Source organism: Carcharodon carcharias, chromosome 2 (assembly GCF_017639515.1).
Source record: "Carcharodon carcharias isolate sCarCar2 chromosome 2, sCarCar2.pri, whole genome shotgun sequence".
Taxonomy (NCBI): domain Eukaryota; kingdom Metazoa; phylum Chordata; class Chondrichthyes; order Lamniformes; family Lamnidae; genus Carcharodon; species Carcharodon carcharias.
In genome coordinates, this window is record NC_054468.1 from 19,937,901 (window position 1) to 19,958,160 (window position 20,260).

A 20,260-nucleotide genomic window follows, 5' to 3' on the forward strand; every position below is an offset into this window, starting at 1 on the left:
AAGTTTGGAGTCCATTTCACTAGATCTGGGAGGTGGCGTAGTGGTATTGTCATTGGACTAGTATTCTAGCGACCCGGAGGAATACTTTGAGGATCTGAGTTTGAATCCCACCACAGCAGATGGTGAAATTTGAATTCAATAAAAATCTGGAATTAAAAGACTGATGATGACCACGAAACCATTGCTGATTGCCAGAAAAACCCAACTGGTTCACTAATTCACTTTAGGGAAGGAAATCTACCATCCTTACCTGGTCTGGCCTACATGTGACTCCAGACTCACAGCAATGTGGTTGACTCTTAAACACTCTCTGAACAAGGACAGTTATGGATGGGCAATAAATGCCGGCCTAGCCAGCGGCACCCACATTCCATGAACGAATAAAATTAAAAAGGTTGGGGGCCATGTTGACTTAAGAGGTTAACAGCTAGAAAGGCAAAACCATAAAACAGAAGGTGGGCTTATTTAGTAGAAAACTGGAGACATGATATCTGCATTCCTTGCAGTAATGGCATTCCAGAGAGATATTTTGTTTTGGGGGTGGAGGTAAATTAGTTTAAAAGCATTCAGTGATCCAGTGTAACTGATTTACTTCATCAGATCAAAAAGAAACTATAAATGAGAGATAATTAACCTAAAGTTCAGTTCAAGGAAAACTCAGAGCAGGCTACATCATCCATGGAAATGGGTGAAGCTTAGGGAAGTTCTCTGATTTTGTTATCTGAGTGCCCGCTAGAAAAAGTAGTAGTTTAGACCTGGTATGGTTTACAGCTCACAAAGAAGATAGTCAAAGTGCATGACAGCTAGATAGACCGACCACTGTAAGCAGAGTAAAAAACTAATTTCATCATTGACCATATGGAATATGGGTGAGGCTTAATCTCAATTTGAATTTTGTGAGGAAATAAAAGCTGGAAAATTGCCTAGTTTGAAATTAGTGGAAGAATCTACAGTGGTCCTCCACTTTACCTTGAAAACAACAAACAGATTAACTTCGAAGTATTGAAAAAGTAACCAGAAGAAGGGACTGTGAATCCACAGTCAAGAGAGATTAAATTAAAGTTCTACCTCTTGAGAATAGCTGGAGCAGAGGAGAATTCTCCAGAGAACTGTGGCATACTTGAGTGATCCCCACAAAGTAAATCATTTTAAGATTTGAGGTGTCTTATGTTAGGGGGAAATCAAAAATGCTGTTTATGTACTCAATCGGATAGAGTTAGCATGGGACCGGTGTGTCGGTTACCAGTTGGATGTATTCAAATGTACTCAAATGTATTATGATAAGTACAAAAGTAATGAAATATAATCAATCTGGGAGCTGGGTCTTCATTCTTAGGAATGATTGCCGCTCCCTTGCATATACTTGAATAAAACTGGTTAAAAGGAAGCCTGAGTCTCGTCTCTGTGGTCGTTGCAGGATCGGAGAGTGTAACTTCTCCTCTTCATTGACATAGTCAGCAGGATTCGCCCGGACCTCCGTGAAGACGGAACAATGATCTGGTGAGTATTTTCATTTTGAAAGATACTCTCAGGTTGTTCGCGTCAGACTAGAATAGAGATCTAGTTGTGCGGATCTGAACATTTCAGCCAGGGAGACTCAAGTGGACAGTTGGGGCAATTGAGCCTCGGGAGACGGAGTGTCTTGGGGGAAACAGGGGGTCCCTGTTTAATGTGGGAATGTGAGTATGATTGAGAAAATTGAACTCGAGTTCATTGCAGAATGGGGAGGTGAAGGAAACATGTCCCTTCACCTCGCCAGGAAGCATAAAAGCTGATCAGCAGAATGAAACAACAAGGTTGGCAGCCACGTGATCTGCCTTCACACTCTAAGAAGTGGTGGAAAGCTCAGATTAACGATAAAACTGACAAAGCTACAGTACCATTTTGAGTCAGTATCTGCAACAAACTAAACTAATACAGAAATATCTCAGTTGAGTTGCATCGGTCGCAGCAGCAGATCGATTTCTCCCAGAGGCCATCAACAGATATTGAGAATATGGGTCCCCTACTGAATTTTTGTAACTTAAAGAAATGAATTGATCTAAGCTAAAAGGGCTGTTTGCACTGAAGAGAGAGAGAGAGAGAGAGAGAAAGGGGGAACCCCTAGGGGGTTAATGAGCAGTGACAGGCAGCAGCAGAGAAAATGTGAGTTTCAATCAGTTTGATTGTCTCTATAGGTGGAGACTCCAAGATCCCTTTATTCCCCCAACAGATACTTGAGGTTTCGTTTAGAGTTAAGTTCAATATTATTGGAATATAATTACATACCTTTATAAATGTGTTCGTGTGCAAGGAAGCATTTGTATGTGAGCTTTAATGTGTTTTCGTCCCTAAATTGTCATTTGTGTGTGTAGATCAGCACTTTAGAGTCAAAAGCCCCATATTAGATTAAAGGAAAAGTATACTCAAACATTCCAAAGTTTTGAGTATAAGGTTTGAGTTGAGATTTCTGGCAAAAATCACAATTTGAAGGTATTGTAAAGATAAAACGGTTTGCCTTTGTTTGAGATGAACCAACCTTTGTACCACCCCCTTGCAGACTAGTAGGGAATAACCCTCATCACCAGCTTCCAAACTGATTGGGACTGATACATACAAGTTCGTATTCTAAAATTCTGAGGAAAAAAGGTTATCTGAAATTCAAAAGGATTCTAGGAAAACCAAAAGACAAACACACAGTCTAAGTAGTTCCAATGGATAAAAGGGGTTTCTTTTGAAGAGATTAATTAAATATTAAAGGAAATCTGCAATCCAAAAGCACTGTCATTTGAATTTGGGACAATCTTGAGATGTAAAGTGCAGTGTAATTTAACAGATTACTGTTGAATAACGAGGATGCTATCCAAACATAAAGAATGTGTCAATAAACATATGGGACTTCTAATCTGGATACAAATCATTACACATGAAAAAGAGGTGTTTTAATTTTGATAGTGTAAATTACAGTTCTTACAAAGTTTAAAAATTTGAGGTTTGGTTCTTGATAAAGTTCTCAAAAGGGAATTTTCATTTTAAAGGGTTTTTGACAATTGGTACTAATTCAAATGCTGCAAGCGTTTGTATTTGTAAGTCTGTTCCCAAAATGTGAAGTTAAGCTCAAGGCCTTGACAAAGTTTGGCAGACATCCAATTTTTGGCTGAGTTAATGAATCTGGGATAATGCAAAAAAAAGTCAGACAACCTGAACGAGATAAGATGGTAGCTGTTGCAGGTGTAGAATGATATGAGGAAAGTAGGAGAAAAAATGAAAGAAAGAGGACATAATGTATAAACTGTTTTAAGGGAAATGAATTTAATAATCTTGCAATCAACTGAGACATTGGAACTGCACAGGGAGAGATAAGCAAAGACCTAGAGACAGAGATTCCCGTTGGCTGGAATAGTTAATATGGCCTAAAGAGTAAGGAAACATTTTAAACGATCAAGACAATCGAAAAACTGATCTCGAGAGAATCTTAGGAAGATCGTGGTCAGAAAAAAAACTTTAAAGATAAAACTATTCGGAATCTGTAGTTGAGGCAATTGATGGGTAAGGAGAAATAATACTTAACAACAATTTACCACAAGATGGATACAGGTAAAGGGAAAGCCGGGAAAAGGCTAAATAGATGTATTACTGAATGTACTAATGTGCCTGCAAGCTCCAAAAAGTAAAACCACAGGATTAACATCCTAATGACAGGCAGAGTTAAACGGCTCCCAAAGAGAACTGCCACTGGAAGTGAAGATAGTGAGCCATTGAAAGATAGGATAAGAAGGTGCCTTTTAGAGTTGTGTAGACAGCTTAAAGGATTGAGGTCCGAAGTGGGACAGCAACAGGAGATAGTAAACTGGAAGGAGTGGGGGTGCCTCCCCAGATGGATTCAGATCAGGGATAAAAACATGGCCCTTCCGTTCATCAATTCAACTGGAAGAACCCAGTAGTCTTATTTGGTGTGGCCCTAAGGCGCATCAGAATGCTGGGCAGTACTGTGGCCCAGCTGTTCCCTGTCTCCTGAATTGCTTTGGCTATAGATGTTTTTAAAGTTCAGTTCATCATTTCCACTATCCCTGAGCTCTCGGGTGGTAGGGAATGTGGAACTTCTGTTTAATCTCCATAAGTTTACCTGTTCCCTTAATGATCCTGTGAAATGAGTTCCCTGATCTGAAACAAAAACAGAATTACCTGGAAAAACTCAGCAGGTCTGACAGCATCGGCGGAGAAGAAAAGAGTTGACGTTTCGAGTCCTCCTGAACCTTCAACAGAATGGACTCGATTCCTGAGGCTTGATTCCTGTTCAAAGAAGCTAGTAGAAAGGTCGGCGCTTTTTATTTAAAAACTCTACAGTTCAAACAGACCCGTGGTCTTATAGCTCTCGCCTACCACCCCCAACTGCTCACAGCTCTATACCCCATCTGGCGTCACAGTAATTTTCAAGCCTCTAAATAGGGTAACACTGGGAAAATGTTTGGGAGGCACCGCACTATAGTCTTTGGCTCTAATTCCTTCCCTTCCCACCAAGGGGTTCTTAGCCTCTGGATCTCCCTATGGTGCATAGCCGAGATCAGTAATTTCCAGTTTACAGTTTGATCATAAGAACCAATCTATATTCTACCTGCTGTGAGACAGCTCCTTGGTGGCACAGCATGTTAGATCTCCATGTCGCTCTTCCATCAGCATTTTCAGTGCTCATGCTAAACCCATCACATAAACGGCAAACATGTCAGGTACAATATTTGCCTTGTAAACTAGCAAGACTGAATCACAAATGACAAATAACCTATGACACTAGGCCCATCTTTCAAATAAACCACACATCCAAATATCCAGGAACTTTTTTTAAACTTCTGTTGAAGTGGAATGTTTTCCCTTTATATTGAAAATTGAGTGATTTCCAAAAGTCTTTAAAAAGTATAAATAACACACCTTTAGGCAAGATCCATAATGATATCCTGTATTGTTTCCAAAAAGGCTGTTCGTCATGTAGGTGGCAAAATGTGTCACAATGTCCATTTTCTATTATAGCGCTTATGTACCGTTGAGATTCAAATTTTCAACATTTTGGCATTCATATGTGCTCAGTCCCAGTCAAAGTTACTGCTGCAAATATCAAGTTATAAAGTTGAAAACAGCTCCAGGAATCCCAGAGTCAAACAAATCATCTCAACTGATCTACCATGAAAACAAGGCTGATAATCATTTTTTTTAAGTGCATTGAAAAGAGCCGTTGTGTAAAATTTTGAGTGAGTTATATCCCAATTAGGCACTGGTAAAAACCCTAAACCTGCATAAACCCTTTGATTGGGCCACTCAACAAATGTATGACAATGGGCATCCTACTGAAAACCTGAGGCATTGTCTCAGAAAAGGAAGCAGCAGGTACTAATTAGGGGAGTGATAACAGGTTGGAAAACTGATATAGAAAAGATTTACACCCACCTCCTCCTACACCACCCCCCAACCCCAAATGTAAAATTTTACATTAAGCAAAGCAGGTCAGTGCACCAGAAACAAAGTGGTAATAAGCAAAGTCAGCATTGTCAAGAAACATTTCTTCAAAACAGTGATCGTTACTTGGGCAAGTCACTGGAAACAAAAAACTCTGGAATCCGTGATGTGCGTGTGGGGGGGGGGGGGGGGGAGGTTGAGGCGGGACGTCAGTTGCTATAGTAAGATGAGCTGCATTATCTGTATCGAGAGTTGGTAGTCTTATTATAATTGAATTCAAAGCCTGCATCTCGAAACATACAAATTGCAAAAATTGGTTATGACAATTGTTTCGAGTTTCCCTCTGGGATTTGAACAGCTCAGCATTTACCATCAGCTGTGTCATAATAACAGTCTATATCTAAAATATGTCTATTTGCATTAATATAGTACCTTTAGCACAGAAAAATGTCGTAAACACTTCAGAGGCGAGAAGAAAAGCTGTTGCTGAGCTAAAGGAGGAAAGATTATGAAGTATGGCCAAAAGTTTGGTTAAAGTCTTAAAAAGGGGAGGGGGTTGGTGAGATAGAGAGAATTTGGGATGGACTTCCAGAAAATGGGATTCAGACAGTTAAAGGCAGAGCCACTATTGGTATGCCAAAGGGATGAATACACAAAGAACCGAGACAGAGGGACTGACAGCTGGGCTGGAGGATATTATAGGAATAAGATGGGGCAACCCATTGAGGGGTTTAAACAAAAGGATGAGAATTTTAAATGAGACATTGGCTCCTGGCACCCAACCTCAGTCAGCAAGAAGGAATAATGGGCAAGTGCAAGCAGGATTTGATACAGAATACAAGTAGCAAAATTTTGGCTAAAAGATTTACAGATGGTGCTCAATAGGTGGTGCATGAGAAGAGTGTTAAAGTAATTGAGCCTCCACAATAAGAGCAAGGAATTGGAAACAGACTTTCATAAATAAAACTTTTTCTGCAAGGTGAGAATTACTCAATGCTAGTTTTAATTATGGATACATAGCCCAGTCTGCTAGAGGTATTTTCACTCTTCCTGTTGCCGTATATAGCAAGTGTTTACCTGGCTCATTGCTTGTACTTATACCTCAAGTTCTACTAGTGGATTTGAGCATGTAGTTAGATGTTGAGTTGTAAATAATTTTATAATATTTATTACAGAGGGCTTCTTTTGACTAAAAGTTTCATGAAAATTAGAGACTCACATGACATAAATATAAATGTAAAGGATATTTTTTTTAAAATCCTGATGATTTAGTAGCACAATGGACTAGCATGGCAATGCTCTAAACCATACAAATAGTAAAAAGAGGGTTCAGACTCATGATTCCCCACTTCTGAGTTACTGACCATTGTCAAATGAGAGGCATTAGGTGAAGGACTTGCTCATAAAGAGCAGAAAATAAAACATAACAGCTTACTTGCCTTGGAACATTTTTCTCAATTTGTACTGTCTTATTACACAGCAGATGGAAAACCTGGATGCTGGTCAGCCAATGAATGCATACACATGGCATAATAGAATTTATAGGAAGAAAAGTGTGGAAAGGGGGACGGTAAATATGAATGGCTAGAAAAAAATGCAACTATTGTTAAGTGAAAGAAAACAAGTCTTCCTTATGTATTTTACAGCTTCCTTCATGGTTTTGCCAAAGTTCCTACTTTTGTGCTGTCAAGGAAATCTCAAGATTGTATTCTCTACAAATTCAAAATCATCTATGTGGAGCTAAAAGAAAACAGTGGAGCCAACACCAAATAGTCCCTTCTTAATCCTCGTATTACTAAACATGTACTGATTTTATCTGAAATCATAGGTTCTAAGAGTTTGCCCACAGCCATCAGATCAGTTACCGAACAAATATTTCAAGGTTATCCTACCCTCCATTCATGAACAACGGTGTTACATTCTCCAGTCTCAGAACAGAAGTTGCATATTTATGGAAAATTTTAAACTTTTGGCCAAACCTCATCCATCTCCTCTCTAATTTCTTTCAACAGGCAAGCATGCGTGCCATCAGTGCGCAATGACCTATTTTTTCAAGAAACATTTCCTATTCCGTAAGCTCAATTAATAGACCCTTATCCTCCTCCAGTGCACCAATGTTCTCATTTCCACTTTCAAATAGAAAAGCTAATAATAAATACATGTTTCATAAACGTCCATCATATCTTTCTTCCGCACAAGTAAATTCCCTCCTTCATCCCAGTGTTGGCCATATCCTAACATTTTTTAATTACATTTACAATTTGCTTTTACATTATCTGCTAGGCCTCTTTCATATTCCCATTTAACCTTCTAAACTCCCTCACCATTCTACATAAATTTCTCATGAATAACCTCAGCATTAGCACCCCTAATTTTATCATCTGCACATTTAAGTTTCAGTTTAATCTTAATTTATTTATCCACTCTACACTTTGAAGCACCACTGCTTCACTTGAAGAATATATTTATCTTACACTCTGCACATTCATAATTGAAAATGCTGATTTGTCAAACTGTTTCTCAACATTACAGTTAGTCACTTTAGGTTAGGCCGACAGGAAGCATTCTGAGATCATCAATGTTTTTCCCCCACTGCTTTTTAACCAAGTGCCCAATTTCTTGCAATGCATTCCAAGGTTTCAAAATTACTTCTATTTACATCATTCGTTTCAATATGAACCACACCATGCACATTCCCTGATGTTTTTCATCCTGGCATCAAGGAGTCAACATCAATTCAGAACTATCAGTTATCATTGCAAAAATTATCTAAACTCCAATAGATACCCCAAACATCACAACAATTTTCAGACTCTCACTGACTGCTCTTTAGTATCACAATGTTCTAAAAACCACCACCTAACAAGTCATTTTTCCAATGCTTTGTAGCTATTGGGAAGCGACAGTAGCTGCACTTGAGTCCCATTCCCCTCTGCCACCCCTACAGATGATCACCCACTTTATTTTAAAATGAAAAAACAAAAACAGAATTACCTGGAAAAATTCAGCAGGTCTGGTAGCATCGGCGGAGAAGAAAAGAGTTGACGTTTCGAGTCCTCATGACTCTTCAACATGAGGACTCGAAACGTCAACTCTTTTCTTCTCCGCCGATGCTGCCAGACCTGCTGAGTTTTTCCAGGTAATTCTGTTTTTGTTTTGGATTTCCAGCATCCGCAGTTTTTTGTTTTTATTTTAAAATGATCCTGATCCCCTGTACTGACTGGAATTGCCTTTTGAGTTTTGGTAAACTGGAAAGTTCCACTCAGAAATCCCCTTAATCTTCATTGGTGCTACCTGGTATGGCCAATACGTGAACACAGAACTCCTCTGCTGAAGACACCAAGGTTTCTGGCTCTTGTTACAAATACCAACCTTGGATTCACTGAGGAACTGAGAGTTAGAATCCACAATCAGTTAAATAGTAAGACTAGGGAACCACCCTAAAAATTGGAACAGAACTTCAGAAGTGAAGTTGGGAAACACCTCTACGCTCAAAGGAAGTTAGATATTTGGAATTCTCCTTCCATGAACAGCAATTAATGCTAGTTCAATTGTTGATTTTAGACCCAAAATTAACAGTAAAACTGTCACCAAGTCAAAATCGTGGAGCTCCCTTCCTAACAACACTGTGGGCGTACCTACACCACATGGACTGCAGTGGATCAAGGCAGTGGTTCACCTCCACCTTCTCAAGGGCGATTAGGGATGGGCAATAAATGCTAGCCTAGCCAATGACATCCATGCCCCACAAAATAATTTTTTAAAAATGAACTAGGAGTAGGCCATGTGGTGCCTTGAACCTGCTCTGCCATTCAATATCACATATGAACTTCCTCATTAACCATTTTCCTGTTCTCTTCCTCTACTCGCTTCGTATCCAAACATCTATCTCAGCCTTGAATATACTTATTGACTGAGCATTCAGAAGCATCTTGGGATAGAGAATTCCAAAGATCCACTCTTGGAGTGAAGAAACTTCAGTCCTAAATGGCTGACCCCTTATCATGAAACTATGACCCCCTAATTCTAGATTCTCCAGCCAGGGGAACCAGCCTCTCAGCATCAGCCTTCACAAACCCTCTCAGAATGTTATACGTTTCAATGAGATCACATATCATTTTTAAGTCCAGAGAACATAGGTCCATTCTACTCAAGTTGTCCTCGTTGGACAATCCTCTCATCCAAGGATCAATCTAATGAGACTATAAACAAAAACAGAATTACCTGGAAAAACTCAGCAGGTCTGGCAGCATCGGCGGAGAAGAAAAGAGTTGACGTTTCGAGTCCTCATGACCCTTCGACAGAACTTGAGTTCGAGTCCAGGAAAGAGCTGAAATATAAGCTGGTTTAAGGTGTGTGTGTGGGGGGCGGAGAGATAGAGAGACAGAGAGGTGGAGGGGGTTGGTGTGGTTGTAGCGACAAACAAGCAGTGATAGAAGCAGATCATCAAAAGATGTCAACAACAATAGTACAATAGAACACATAGGTGTTAAAGTTAAAGTTGGTGATATTATCTAAACGAATGTGCTAATTAAGAATGGATGGTAGGGCACTCAAGGTATAGCTCTAGTGGGTTTTTTTTTTTATTTTATATAATGGAAATAGGTGGGAAAAGGAAAATCTTTATAATTTATTGGGAAAAAAAAAAGAAGGGGGAAACAGAAAGGGGGTGGGGATGGGGGAGGGGACTCACGACCTAAAGTTGTTGAATTCAATATTCAGTCCGGAAGGCTGTAAAGTCCCTAGGACTTTAAAGTCCTGCTTCTATCACTGCTTGTTTGTCGCTACAACCACACCAACCCCCTCCACCTCTCTGTCTCTCTATCTCTCCGCCCCCCACACACACACCTTAAACCAGCTTATATTTCAGCTCTTTCCTGGACTCGAACTCAAGTTCTGTCGAAGGGTCATGAGGACTCGAAACGTCAACTCTTTTCTTCTCCGCCGATGCTGCCAGACCTGCTGAGTTTTTCCAGGTAATTCTGTTTTTGTTTTGGATTTCCAGCATCCGCAGTTTTTTTGTTTTTATCTCTAATGAGACTATGTTGCACTGCCTCCAAGGCATGTATATCCTTCCTTAGGCAAAGGAGACCAAAACCGTACACAGTATTTCCAGGTGTGCTTCACTAAAGCCCTAAATACTTGCAAAACGTCCTTACTCTTACACTCCAATCCCTTCGCAATAAACATATCATTCATCTTCTAATTGCTTGTTCTACCTCCTGTTAACATCCAAATCCCACTGAACACCATCATTCACTCATCTTTCATCTTTAAATTGATTATTTGTTAACCAAAGATATTAAGGGATATGGGGCAAAGTCAGGTACATGAAGTTAAGTCACACATCAGCCATGATCTCAATGAACAGGCTTGAGGAGCTAAACAGCCCACTTGTTCCTATGTTGCTATGATTCACCAGAGTCCACATATCACATGCCAAATACTTCTAAAGGTTTCCTGTGCTGTCAACCCGCGATGTTAAATAACAGTAGGTGGTGTTGGTCCGAACTCCCACTAGCACCAAACTGTTTCTATTCACTTCATACAACTACTAATTTTCTTGCCCAACAGAATCTCATGGCTGAGAGAACTATTAGAACAGCTCTTCCATAAAGTATTAATTACCTATTTCCACTGCCAAACAGCTCACTGTTAACGCATCACAAATATAAATTTCTCTAACTAAAATGAAGGAAATAAAATAAACTGTCACTATCTGCACCCCAAACACTCCATCTGAAATGAAACTCAGTACTCTGAGTAAGATTGACCTCTTGCTGCAAAGTTCAAATTTATATTAGTCTGACACAACAGCATAGCTACCAAGAAGAGACTGCCAGAGAACGGCTAATCACAGTCTTTTATAACCAATGACCTACTAATAAATGAATTATTTGTTAACCAAAGATATTAAGGGATATGGGGCAAAGTTGGGTACATCAAGTTAGGTAGCACATCAGCCATGATCTCAAAGAATAAACTTGAGGGGCTAAACAGTATACTTGTTCCTATGCTGCAATGATTCATCGTGGCACACATAACACATGTCAAATACATTTAGGGGTTACCTGAACTGTCAACCCTCTCGTGTTAAATAAGAGTACTGAATTTTATTTCATTTATGTAGCACCTGTCACAACCTCAATGCTCTAAAATTCTTCACAGCTAAGGAAGTTTCTTTAAGTGTAGCCACTCCTATAATGTAGGGTTGGTGCAAAATCCAATGTGCGCATCCCAAACAGAAAATTTGCTTTAAGTGGTATTGCTTTCAGATTAAAGTCAAATGGTCCCAATAGGATCTTTTATGTCCCCCCACTGAAAGGGGGGAGGGGTGGGGAGATTGGTTGAGCCAACCTCGATTTAAAATAATTAGCAAAAACACCATGGGTGAAAGATGAGATGCATTGCCTGAGTTAGAAAGGAAACATTTTTCAGGCAAATACTATGAGAAAGGAAGTGTGTAGTGGGATTAATTAGTAACTCTTTCAGAGTGTCAACACAGACATGATGGGCTAAATGGCCCTTCTTTGTTTTATGATTTGATAATTCCAGTTAATGAAACAACAAAGCAATTGTTCTACACCTCACCCTGGAAGAAAAGTTATTCCACAAACATACTCCTCTACTTCTTTGAACCTTTAACGTTTCTCAGGCACACTGACGACTTCATTTAAAAGCTATACACAGACACAGACATATCTTTTTAAAGGATGTAGGATTTTATGATTGAATTAGCAGTACTCATTTACAGAGCTAATCATGGTTTAACAAAGCAACTTCAAACACTCACTCTGACTAATCAAACCATGACACTCTTCAGAGAGGGGTGTTCTCTGGGTCCTGAGCAACATTTCTCCCTCAACCAACATCTCAAAAACTGATCATCTGTCAAAAGAATCTTGTCATTTACCTCAGTGCTGTGGGATCTTACTGCGCACAAACTGGATCCTATGTCCCCCACATTTCAACAGTGACTACACTCCAAAAGCACTTCACTGGCTGCTAAACACTCAGAGCATCCTAAGGTATTATTTATTCCTGACGCTTTTAATCACTAGTGTATCCGATTTGTGCCTTATGGTTTAATGCTCCCTTACCCTTCCCCCACCACACATAGATTGCTACATTATAGAGTTATAGTTTTCATGTTTAACCCAATGTCTTTATTTTCCAATTGTTGCATGCTCAGGACCAGTCAGAGCCAACCAGCAACTGTTACTACAACTGGGCAGGGGTAAGTTCTCCCAAACAGAGCAGACAGCATCTATAGAAAGAGCATTCACTCAACTATCTACTGACTCACCTGTTGAGCATTTCCAGCAATTTTCTGTTTTTGTTTCACATTTCCAGTTTTTTTTTTGCTTTATGTTTAGAACATTAGCACGCTTGAATTATCTGGTTGCACAAAAAGATAGGTACCTAATGGAGCTGATCTGGCAATCAGCAGGTGAGCAACAGCTCAGGGTAACAAGTGGGAATGTGGAAATGCAGCTGGCTGCGTCTGCTGAAACTAAGCTTGTTTGACAGGTGGAGACAGTCGGGTAAGAAATGAACAGCAGGCACTGCTACAGCAGACACCAAGGTGACCACAGGACAAGACAGCTATGACCAAGCTGAGAAATGGACAGCTTTTACAGATCTTTGGTTGACAATGCTGAGGTTTCACCATCATTCAGCCACTTAGTCATTAGGCTACAGCACTTAAAAATGTTTTGAATCACACAGAAAAGACTCAGGTACAGTACAGTGAAGAAACATTTTGGCTTGGAAGGAAAGCACTGGTAATATTTTGACATTATCATTCGGTTGACCTGCAGAATGAAATACCTTCATAATAACCGTACAGCATGCAATCTGACTGCAAGTTTAATTATTGCGGCCAGAACAAGATATGATTTTTTTAAAAACTCGAACCACAAATGTTTTAGGCATCGGATTTCCCATATATTCTCTTTCGTTTCCATGCTCTATGTTTCAAAGGCAGTAAATCAAAACGAACAAATAGTTGAGAAGTAAATATTTACCATGCACACAAACAAGATTGCATTGTGGCCACTGATATTTTATAAACAGGCATGTAAACGACAGGAGAATGTTTCTGTAAACAGGACAAATGTTACAAAAAAAACACAAAAGGCTGACAGTCAATGATAGGGGAGGCAGGGGGTGGTTAGGGAGGGGGATGGAGGGTGGGGGGGCAGCTGGAGGGTGGGGAGGAGCGGGGGGGTAGGGGGGAGGATGGAGGGTGGGGGGGGCGGGGGCATGGAGGGTTGGGGGGGAGCGGGGGGCATGGAGGGTGGGGGGGAGCGGGGGGGCATGGAGGGTGGGGGGGGGAGCGGGGGGGCATGGAGGGTGGGGGGGGGAGCGGGGGGGCATGGAGGGTGGGGGGGAGCGGGGGACATGGAGGGTGGGGGGAGTGGGGGGCATGGAGGGTGGGGGGGAGCAGGGGGCATGGAGGGTGGGGGGAAGCGGGGGGCATGGAGGGTGGGGGGAGCGGGGGGCATGGAGGGTGGGGGGGAGCGGGGGAATGGAGGGTGGGGGGGAGTGGGGGGGAGTGGGGATGGAGGGGGGAGCGGGGGTGGGGGTGAGGGAGCGGGAGGGTGAGGGGGTGGGAGAGAGCGGGATGGTGAGGGAGAGTGGGGTGGGGATGGTGAACGAGAGGGGGTGGGGGCTGGGGAGCGAGTGGGGGGGGGTGGGGGCGGTGAGGGGGTTGGCGTTGGCGGTGAGGGAGAGGGGAGTGGGGTGGTGAGGGGTTGGGGGGTGTGAGGGGGTTGGGGGGTGTGAGGGGGGTGGTGAGGGGGTGGGGGTGGTGAGGGTGAGGGGTTGGGGGTGGTGAGGGAGTGGGGATGGTGAAGGGGGTGAGGGGGTGGTGAGGGGGTGAGGGTGGGTTTGGGGTGAGGGTGGTGAGGGTGAGGGGGTGGTGGGGTGGGGATGGTGAGGCGGTGGGGGTGGGGGGTGATGGGGTGGGGGTGGTGAGGGGGTGATGGGGGTGAGGGGGTGGGGGTGGAGGGGGGGTGAGGGGGTGGGGGTGGTGAGGGTGAGGGGGTGGTGAGGGTGAGGGGATGGGGGTGTGAGGGTGAGGGGTTGGGGTGGTGAGGGAGTGGGGATGGTGAAGGGGGTGAGGGGGTGGTGAGGGTGAGGGGGGTGGGGGTTGTGAGGGGGCAGGACGTCGCCTTCTGTATTTTAATGAAGCCGAGTCACCATCTAAAGCTCAAAATAAAGTTTATAAGAATGACTGGCTGCGTATTTCAGGAGGAAGTGAGACTCCTGCCACCACCCAAACAATAAATCAGCCACAGTTTTCAGCCCAGGAGCTGGAGTTGGTGATTTTCCCCCCACCCTTGTTATTAACAAGCCGCCCAGTGCTGCAGCTTCTGACCGCGGCCTGCTGGAGATGGGATTGAGCCTCACCCACACCACACCGCCCTCTCCCCTCGACTCAAACCCCGGCTTCTGCTCCCTCTTACCTGCCACTAGAAGCTCCCTGTCCCGGATTGAACAATAAATAATAAACAGACAGAACAGTCGAGCCACATGAGTGCGAAGGAGATACAAACTCCCCGAAGCCTAGAGCTGGAGCCAGCGTCACCAGAGAAACCGCACTGAGCCCGCCCCATCAGCTGTCCATCACCTGGCAGACTGACCCCGCCCCCTCGGCTGTCCATCACCTGGGAGCCCGACCCCGCCCCCTTCGGCTGTCCATCACCCGCTAAACTGGCCCCGCCCCCTCAGCTGCCCATCGCTCGGGGAGACTGACCCCTCCCCCTCAAGCTTCAGTGGGAACATCCTGGTATTGTCACTGGGCTGGTATTGCAGAAACCCAGGGTAATGCTCTGGGGACCCAGGTTTGAATCCCACCACAGCAGATGGTGAAATTTGAATTCAATAAAAATCTGGAATTAAAAGTCCAGCGCTGACCAGGAAACTATTACATGTCTTCCATCTTCCTTAACCGAGGTTTCCCATCCACTGTGGTTGACAGGGCCCTCAACGTGTGTCAGAGCATCTCCTGCTCCTCTGCCCTCATACCTTCCTCTCCCTCCCAAAAACATGATAGGGTCCCCCTTGTCCTCACTTTTCACCCCACCAGCCTCCACATTCAAAGGATCGTCCTCCACCATTACCGCCAACTCTAGCATGATGCCACCACCACTTCCCCTCACACCCCCCCAAACCCCGTCAGCATTCCGTAGAGATCGTTCCCTCCAGGACACCCTGGTCCACTCCTCCATCACCCCCAACCCCTCATCCCCCTCCCATGGCACCTTTGCATGCAATCGCAGAAGGTGCAACACCTGCCCCTTTACCTCCTCCGTCCTCACTACCCAAGGGCCCAAACACTCCTTTCAGGTGAAGCAGTGCTTCACTTACACCTCCTTCAATTTGGTCACTGCATTCTCTGCTCCCAATGTGGTCTCCTCTACATTGGAGAGACCAAACGCAGACTAGGTGACCGCTTTGTGGAACACCTTCAGTTTGTCCACAAGCATGACCCAGACCTTCCTGTTGCTTGCCATTTCAACGCAACATCCTGCTCTCATGCCCACATGTCCGTCCTTGGTCTGCTGCAATGCCCCAGTGAAGCCCAACACAAATTGGAGGAACAGCACCTCATCTTCCAATTGGGCACTTTACAGCCTTCTGGACTTAACATTAAGTTCAGCAACTTCAGACCATACTCACACCCCTTTTTAAATATTCATTTTTATTTTTTTTATGCTTTATTTTTCACCCACTTATTTTTATTTTTATTTATTTTCATTTATATTAATTTATTCATTGTTTTATCCCCACCCTTCATCCTATTTTCAATCTTTTCCCCCATCACCGCCCACTCCTCCCATTCCACCCCCACAAGGGTCATCTGTCACTTGTTCATGTTATTTTCAGAGTGCTTACCCTTGTCCGGCTTTTATCACAATGCCACTATCAGCACCCCCTTTAGCCCTTATCCCTACCATTAACACCTCCTTTATCCTTTTGTTCATGACATCTTTATCAATCTCTCCTTTGCCCCTACCTATTGCTGGCTTTGTATCAAGTTTCACCTGCTCCACCCCACACCCCCCCCAACCCACGCCTTAAACACTATAAATTTCATCATATTTTTACTTCACTTTAGCTCTGAAGAAGTGTCATACGGACTCGAAACGTTAACTCTGTTTTTCTCTCCACAGCTGCTGTGATTGACGCTTAACTGCCCTCTGAAATGGCCCAGCAAGCCACTCAGTTGTATCAAAACACTAGAAAATCAAAAAAGAATGGAACCACCCAGCACCAGAAACGACAACGGCAAACTCAACTGTGCCAAACCAGCAAAGTCCTCCTTCTAACATCTTGAGGCTAGTGCCAAAATTGGGAGAGCTGTCTCACAGACTAGTCAAGCAACAGTCACGCATGATCATACTCACGAAATCGTACCTCAGAGACAAGACAGTGTCCCAGACACCACCATCACCATCCCTCGGTATGTGCTGTCCCACCAAGAAGACAGACCCAGCACAGGTGGCTGCACAGTAGTATGTAGTTGGGAGGCATTTGCCCTGAGAGTACTCAACATCAACTCTGGACCCCATGAAGTCTCAAAGCATCAGGCCAAACATGGGCAAGGAAACCTCCTGCTGATTACCATGTACTGCCCCTCCCCCTCAGCTGATGAATCAGTGCTCCTCCATGTTGAGCACCACTTGGAGGAAGCACTGAGGATGTTGAGAGTGCAGGATGAGCTCTGGTTGGGGAACTTCAATGTCCATCACAAAGTGTGGCTCAGCAGCACCACTACCGACTAAGGTGGCTGAGTCCTAAAGGATATTGCTGCTAGACTGCATCTGCAGCAGGTGGTGAGGGAACAAACAAGAGAGAAAAACATACTTGACCTCATCCTCACTAATCTGCCTGCCGTAGATGCATCTGTCCATGTCAGTATCAGTAGGAGTGACCATGCATAGTTGTTGTGGAGATGAAGACCCGCCTTCACATTGAGGATACCCTCCATCACATTGTGTGCCACTACCACCATGCTAAATAGGATAGGTTTCAACCTGGCCTAGCAACTCAAGACTGGGAAACCATGAGGCGCTGTGGGCTATCAGCAGCAGAATTGTACTCAACCACAAACTGTGACCTCATAGCCGAGCATATCCCCCACTCCACCACTACCACCTCAAGCCAGGGGATCAACCCTGGTTCAATGAAAAGTGAAGGAGAGCATGCTAGGAGCAGCACCAGGCATACCTAAAAATGAGGTGTCAACCTGGTGAAGCTACAACACAGGACTACTTGCATGCCAAAAAGTTAAAGCTGCAAGTGATAGACAGAGCTAAATGCTTTCATAACCAATAGATCAGATCTAAGCTCTGCAGTCTGCCGCATCCAGTTATGAATGGTGGTAACAATTGAACAAATTATGGGAGGAGTGTCATTTTTTTTTTTCATAATATTTTTCTGTTTAATTGTGAAGTAGGTTTATGGGGTCAAGTATAGTTGGGTCTGTGTGTAATGTAATTACATTTGGAGTCAAGTTTAAATCATCAAAAGAAGCTGGGAGCTTGACATGCTAATGTGTAAACATGTTTGCTGGCTTAGCATGTAAGGTGTGAAGGGAATTCAGGTTATTACATAAATTAAGGGATATTTGGATTTCAAAGGGATCTTAATCTGTTTACGACTAGATAAACAAGCAAGGCTAAGGAATGTGTTTATTTTTCCCAAAGGTTATTGATAATATATTGGCAACATTAAAGTTTTACATTATGTGGAAGATACTGTTTCAAAGATATATGGAACAATAGAATTTACATATTAAAAAGAGAGAAACATAAAAAAGGGAGAATGAAAGGTTATGGGTCAAAAGACCATGTAAGATCTAACAGAAGTATATGAAATAACCCTAACGAAGCCTTCAGCATTTATGCATAAGTCTGCTGTCTTACGAAACTGAAGTTGGGGAAAAGCCATTTAGAATTCCACTGTCCAGAGTATTGTGTTAACTTGCTGAGTTTGTTTTAAATCTAAAATCTATTTTTGGACCGTTGCCTTAAAGGGAGTGCAACTGGGGGTTAGGTTAATTAGGAATTATTAAGGAGTTATTATAGTAGTAGTTGTAATCTTACGTATGTTCTTGACATCTTTTATTTTGTTAATAAATATTTTAATTTTGTTTTTTTTAAATCTCTAAAGATCTTGGTGGATTCAGTGCACACAACTTGTAATAAATACAAATTGCAAAACCACTGTGATACAGTGAGCAAGTTTCCCTCATGGATTTGGTACACCTGACACACATCATCTGCCACGTCATAACAAGAAGGCTCCACAAATATCCCGAGCCTCAATGATGGGGGAGACCAGCACATCAGTGCAAGAGATAAGGCTGAAATATTTTGGAACAATCTTCAGCCAGAAGTGTTGAGTGGATGATCCATCTTTCTCTCCTTTGTAGGTCTCCAGCATCGCAGGTGCCAGCCTTCAGCAAATTCGATTCACTCCACGTGATATCAAGAAGCAACTGAAGGCACTGGATACTGTAAAGGCTATGGGTCCTGACAATATTCCGGATATGGTACTGAAGATGTGCTCCAGAATTTTCCGCGCCTCTAGCCAAGCTGTTCCAGTACAGCTACAACACTGGCATCTACCTGGCAATGTAGAAAAGTGTCCAGGTATGTCCTGTACCCAAAAGGCAGGACAAATCCAACCCGATCAATTACCCATCAGTCTACTCTCCATCATCAGGAAAGTGATGGAAAAGGTCATCAACAGTGCAATCAAACAACATTTGCTTAGCAATAACCTGCTTACTGATGTTCAATTTGGATTCTGCCAGGATCAGTCAGCTCCTGACCTCATTACAGCCTTGGTTCAAACATGGACAAAGAGCTAAACTCCAGAGGTGAGGTAAGGATGATTGCCCTTGGCTTCAAGGCAGCATATGACCCAATGTGGCATCAAGACACCCTGGAGTCGCTGAGAATCAGGGGGAAAACTCTCCACTAGTTGGAGTCATGCATAGCACAAAGGAAGATGGTTGTGGTTGTTGGAGGTCAATCACCTCAGTTCCAGGATATCACTGCAGGAGTTCCTCAGGGTAGTGTCCTCAGCCCAACCACCTTCAGGTGCCACAGAAGTGCCAGGCAATGACCATCTCCAACAAGAGAGAATCCAACCTTGCCCCTTGATGTTCAATGGCATTACCATCGTTGAATCCTCCACTATCAACATTCTGGGGATACCATTGACCTGAAACTGAACTGGAATAGTCATATAAGTACTATGGCTACAAGAGCAAGTCCGGGGCTAGGAATCCTGTGACAAGTAACTCACCTCCTGACTCCCCAAAGCCTTTCCACCATCTCCAAGGCACAAGTCAGGAGTGTGATGCAATACTCCCCACTTGCCTGGATAAGTGCAGCTCCAACAACACTCAAGAAGCTTGAAACCATTCAGGACAAAGCAGCCTGCTCATTGGCACACCATCCACAACCATTCACTCCGTCCACCACCGGTGCACAGCAGTAGCAGTGTGTACCAGCTACAGAAAGCAGTGCAGGAACTCACCAAGGCTCCTTAGACAGCACCTTCCAAACCCACAATTACTACCATCCAGAAGGACAAGGGTCACAGATAGATGGGAACACTACCAGCAGCAAGTTCCCTTGCAAGACTCACATCCTGACTTGGAAATATATCGCCATTCCTTTTCTGTCACTGGGTCAAAATTCTGGAAATCCCTCCCTAACAAGTCAGGAGTGTGATGGAATACTCCCCACTTGCCTGGATGATTGCAGCTCCCGCAGCACTCGAGAAGATTGACACTGTCCAGGACAAAGCA

General features: G+C 43.3%; 1 protein-coding gene across 2 annotated transcripts in view; it reads right to left on the minus strand.

Moving 5' to 3' along the window:
• The window catches only part of rnf13 (ring finger protein 13), a 249,562-nt gene extending 234,505 nt beyond the window's left edge, over positions 1-15,057 (minus strand). The window contains exons 1-2 of one of the 2 annotated variants that reach the window (XM_041217089.1): positions 14,898-15,057; positions 4,906-5,079 (exon numbers count right to left, since the gene is read on the minus strand). In XM_041217089.1, the coding sequence (XP_041073023.1) occupies positions 4,906-4,992 (87 nt within the window). In that variant the 5' untranslated portion in view covers positions 4,993-5,079; positions 14,898-15,057. The remainder of the gene's footprint in view (positions 1-4,905; positions 5,080-14,897) is intronic. The other variant, XM_041217099.1, reaches the window with a different exon arrangement.
• Positions 15,058-20,260: the final 5,203 nt, after the last annotated feature.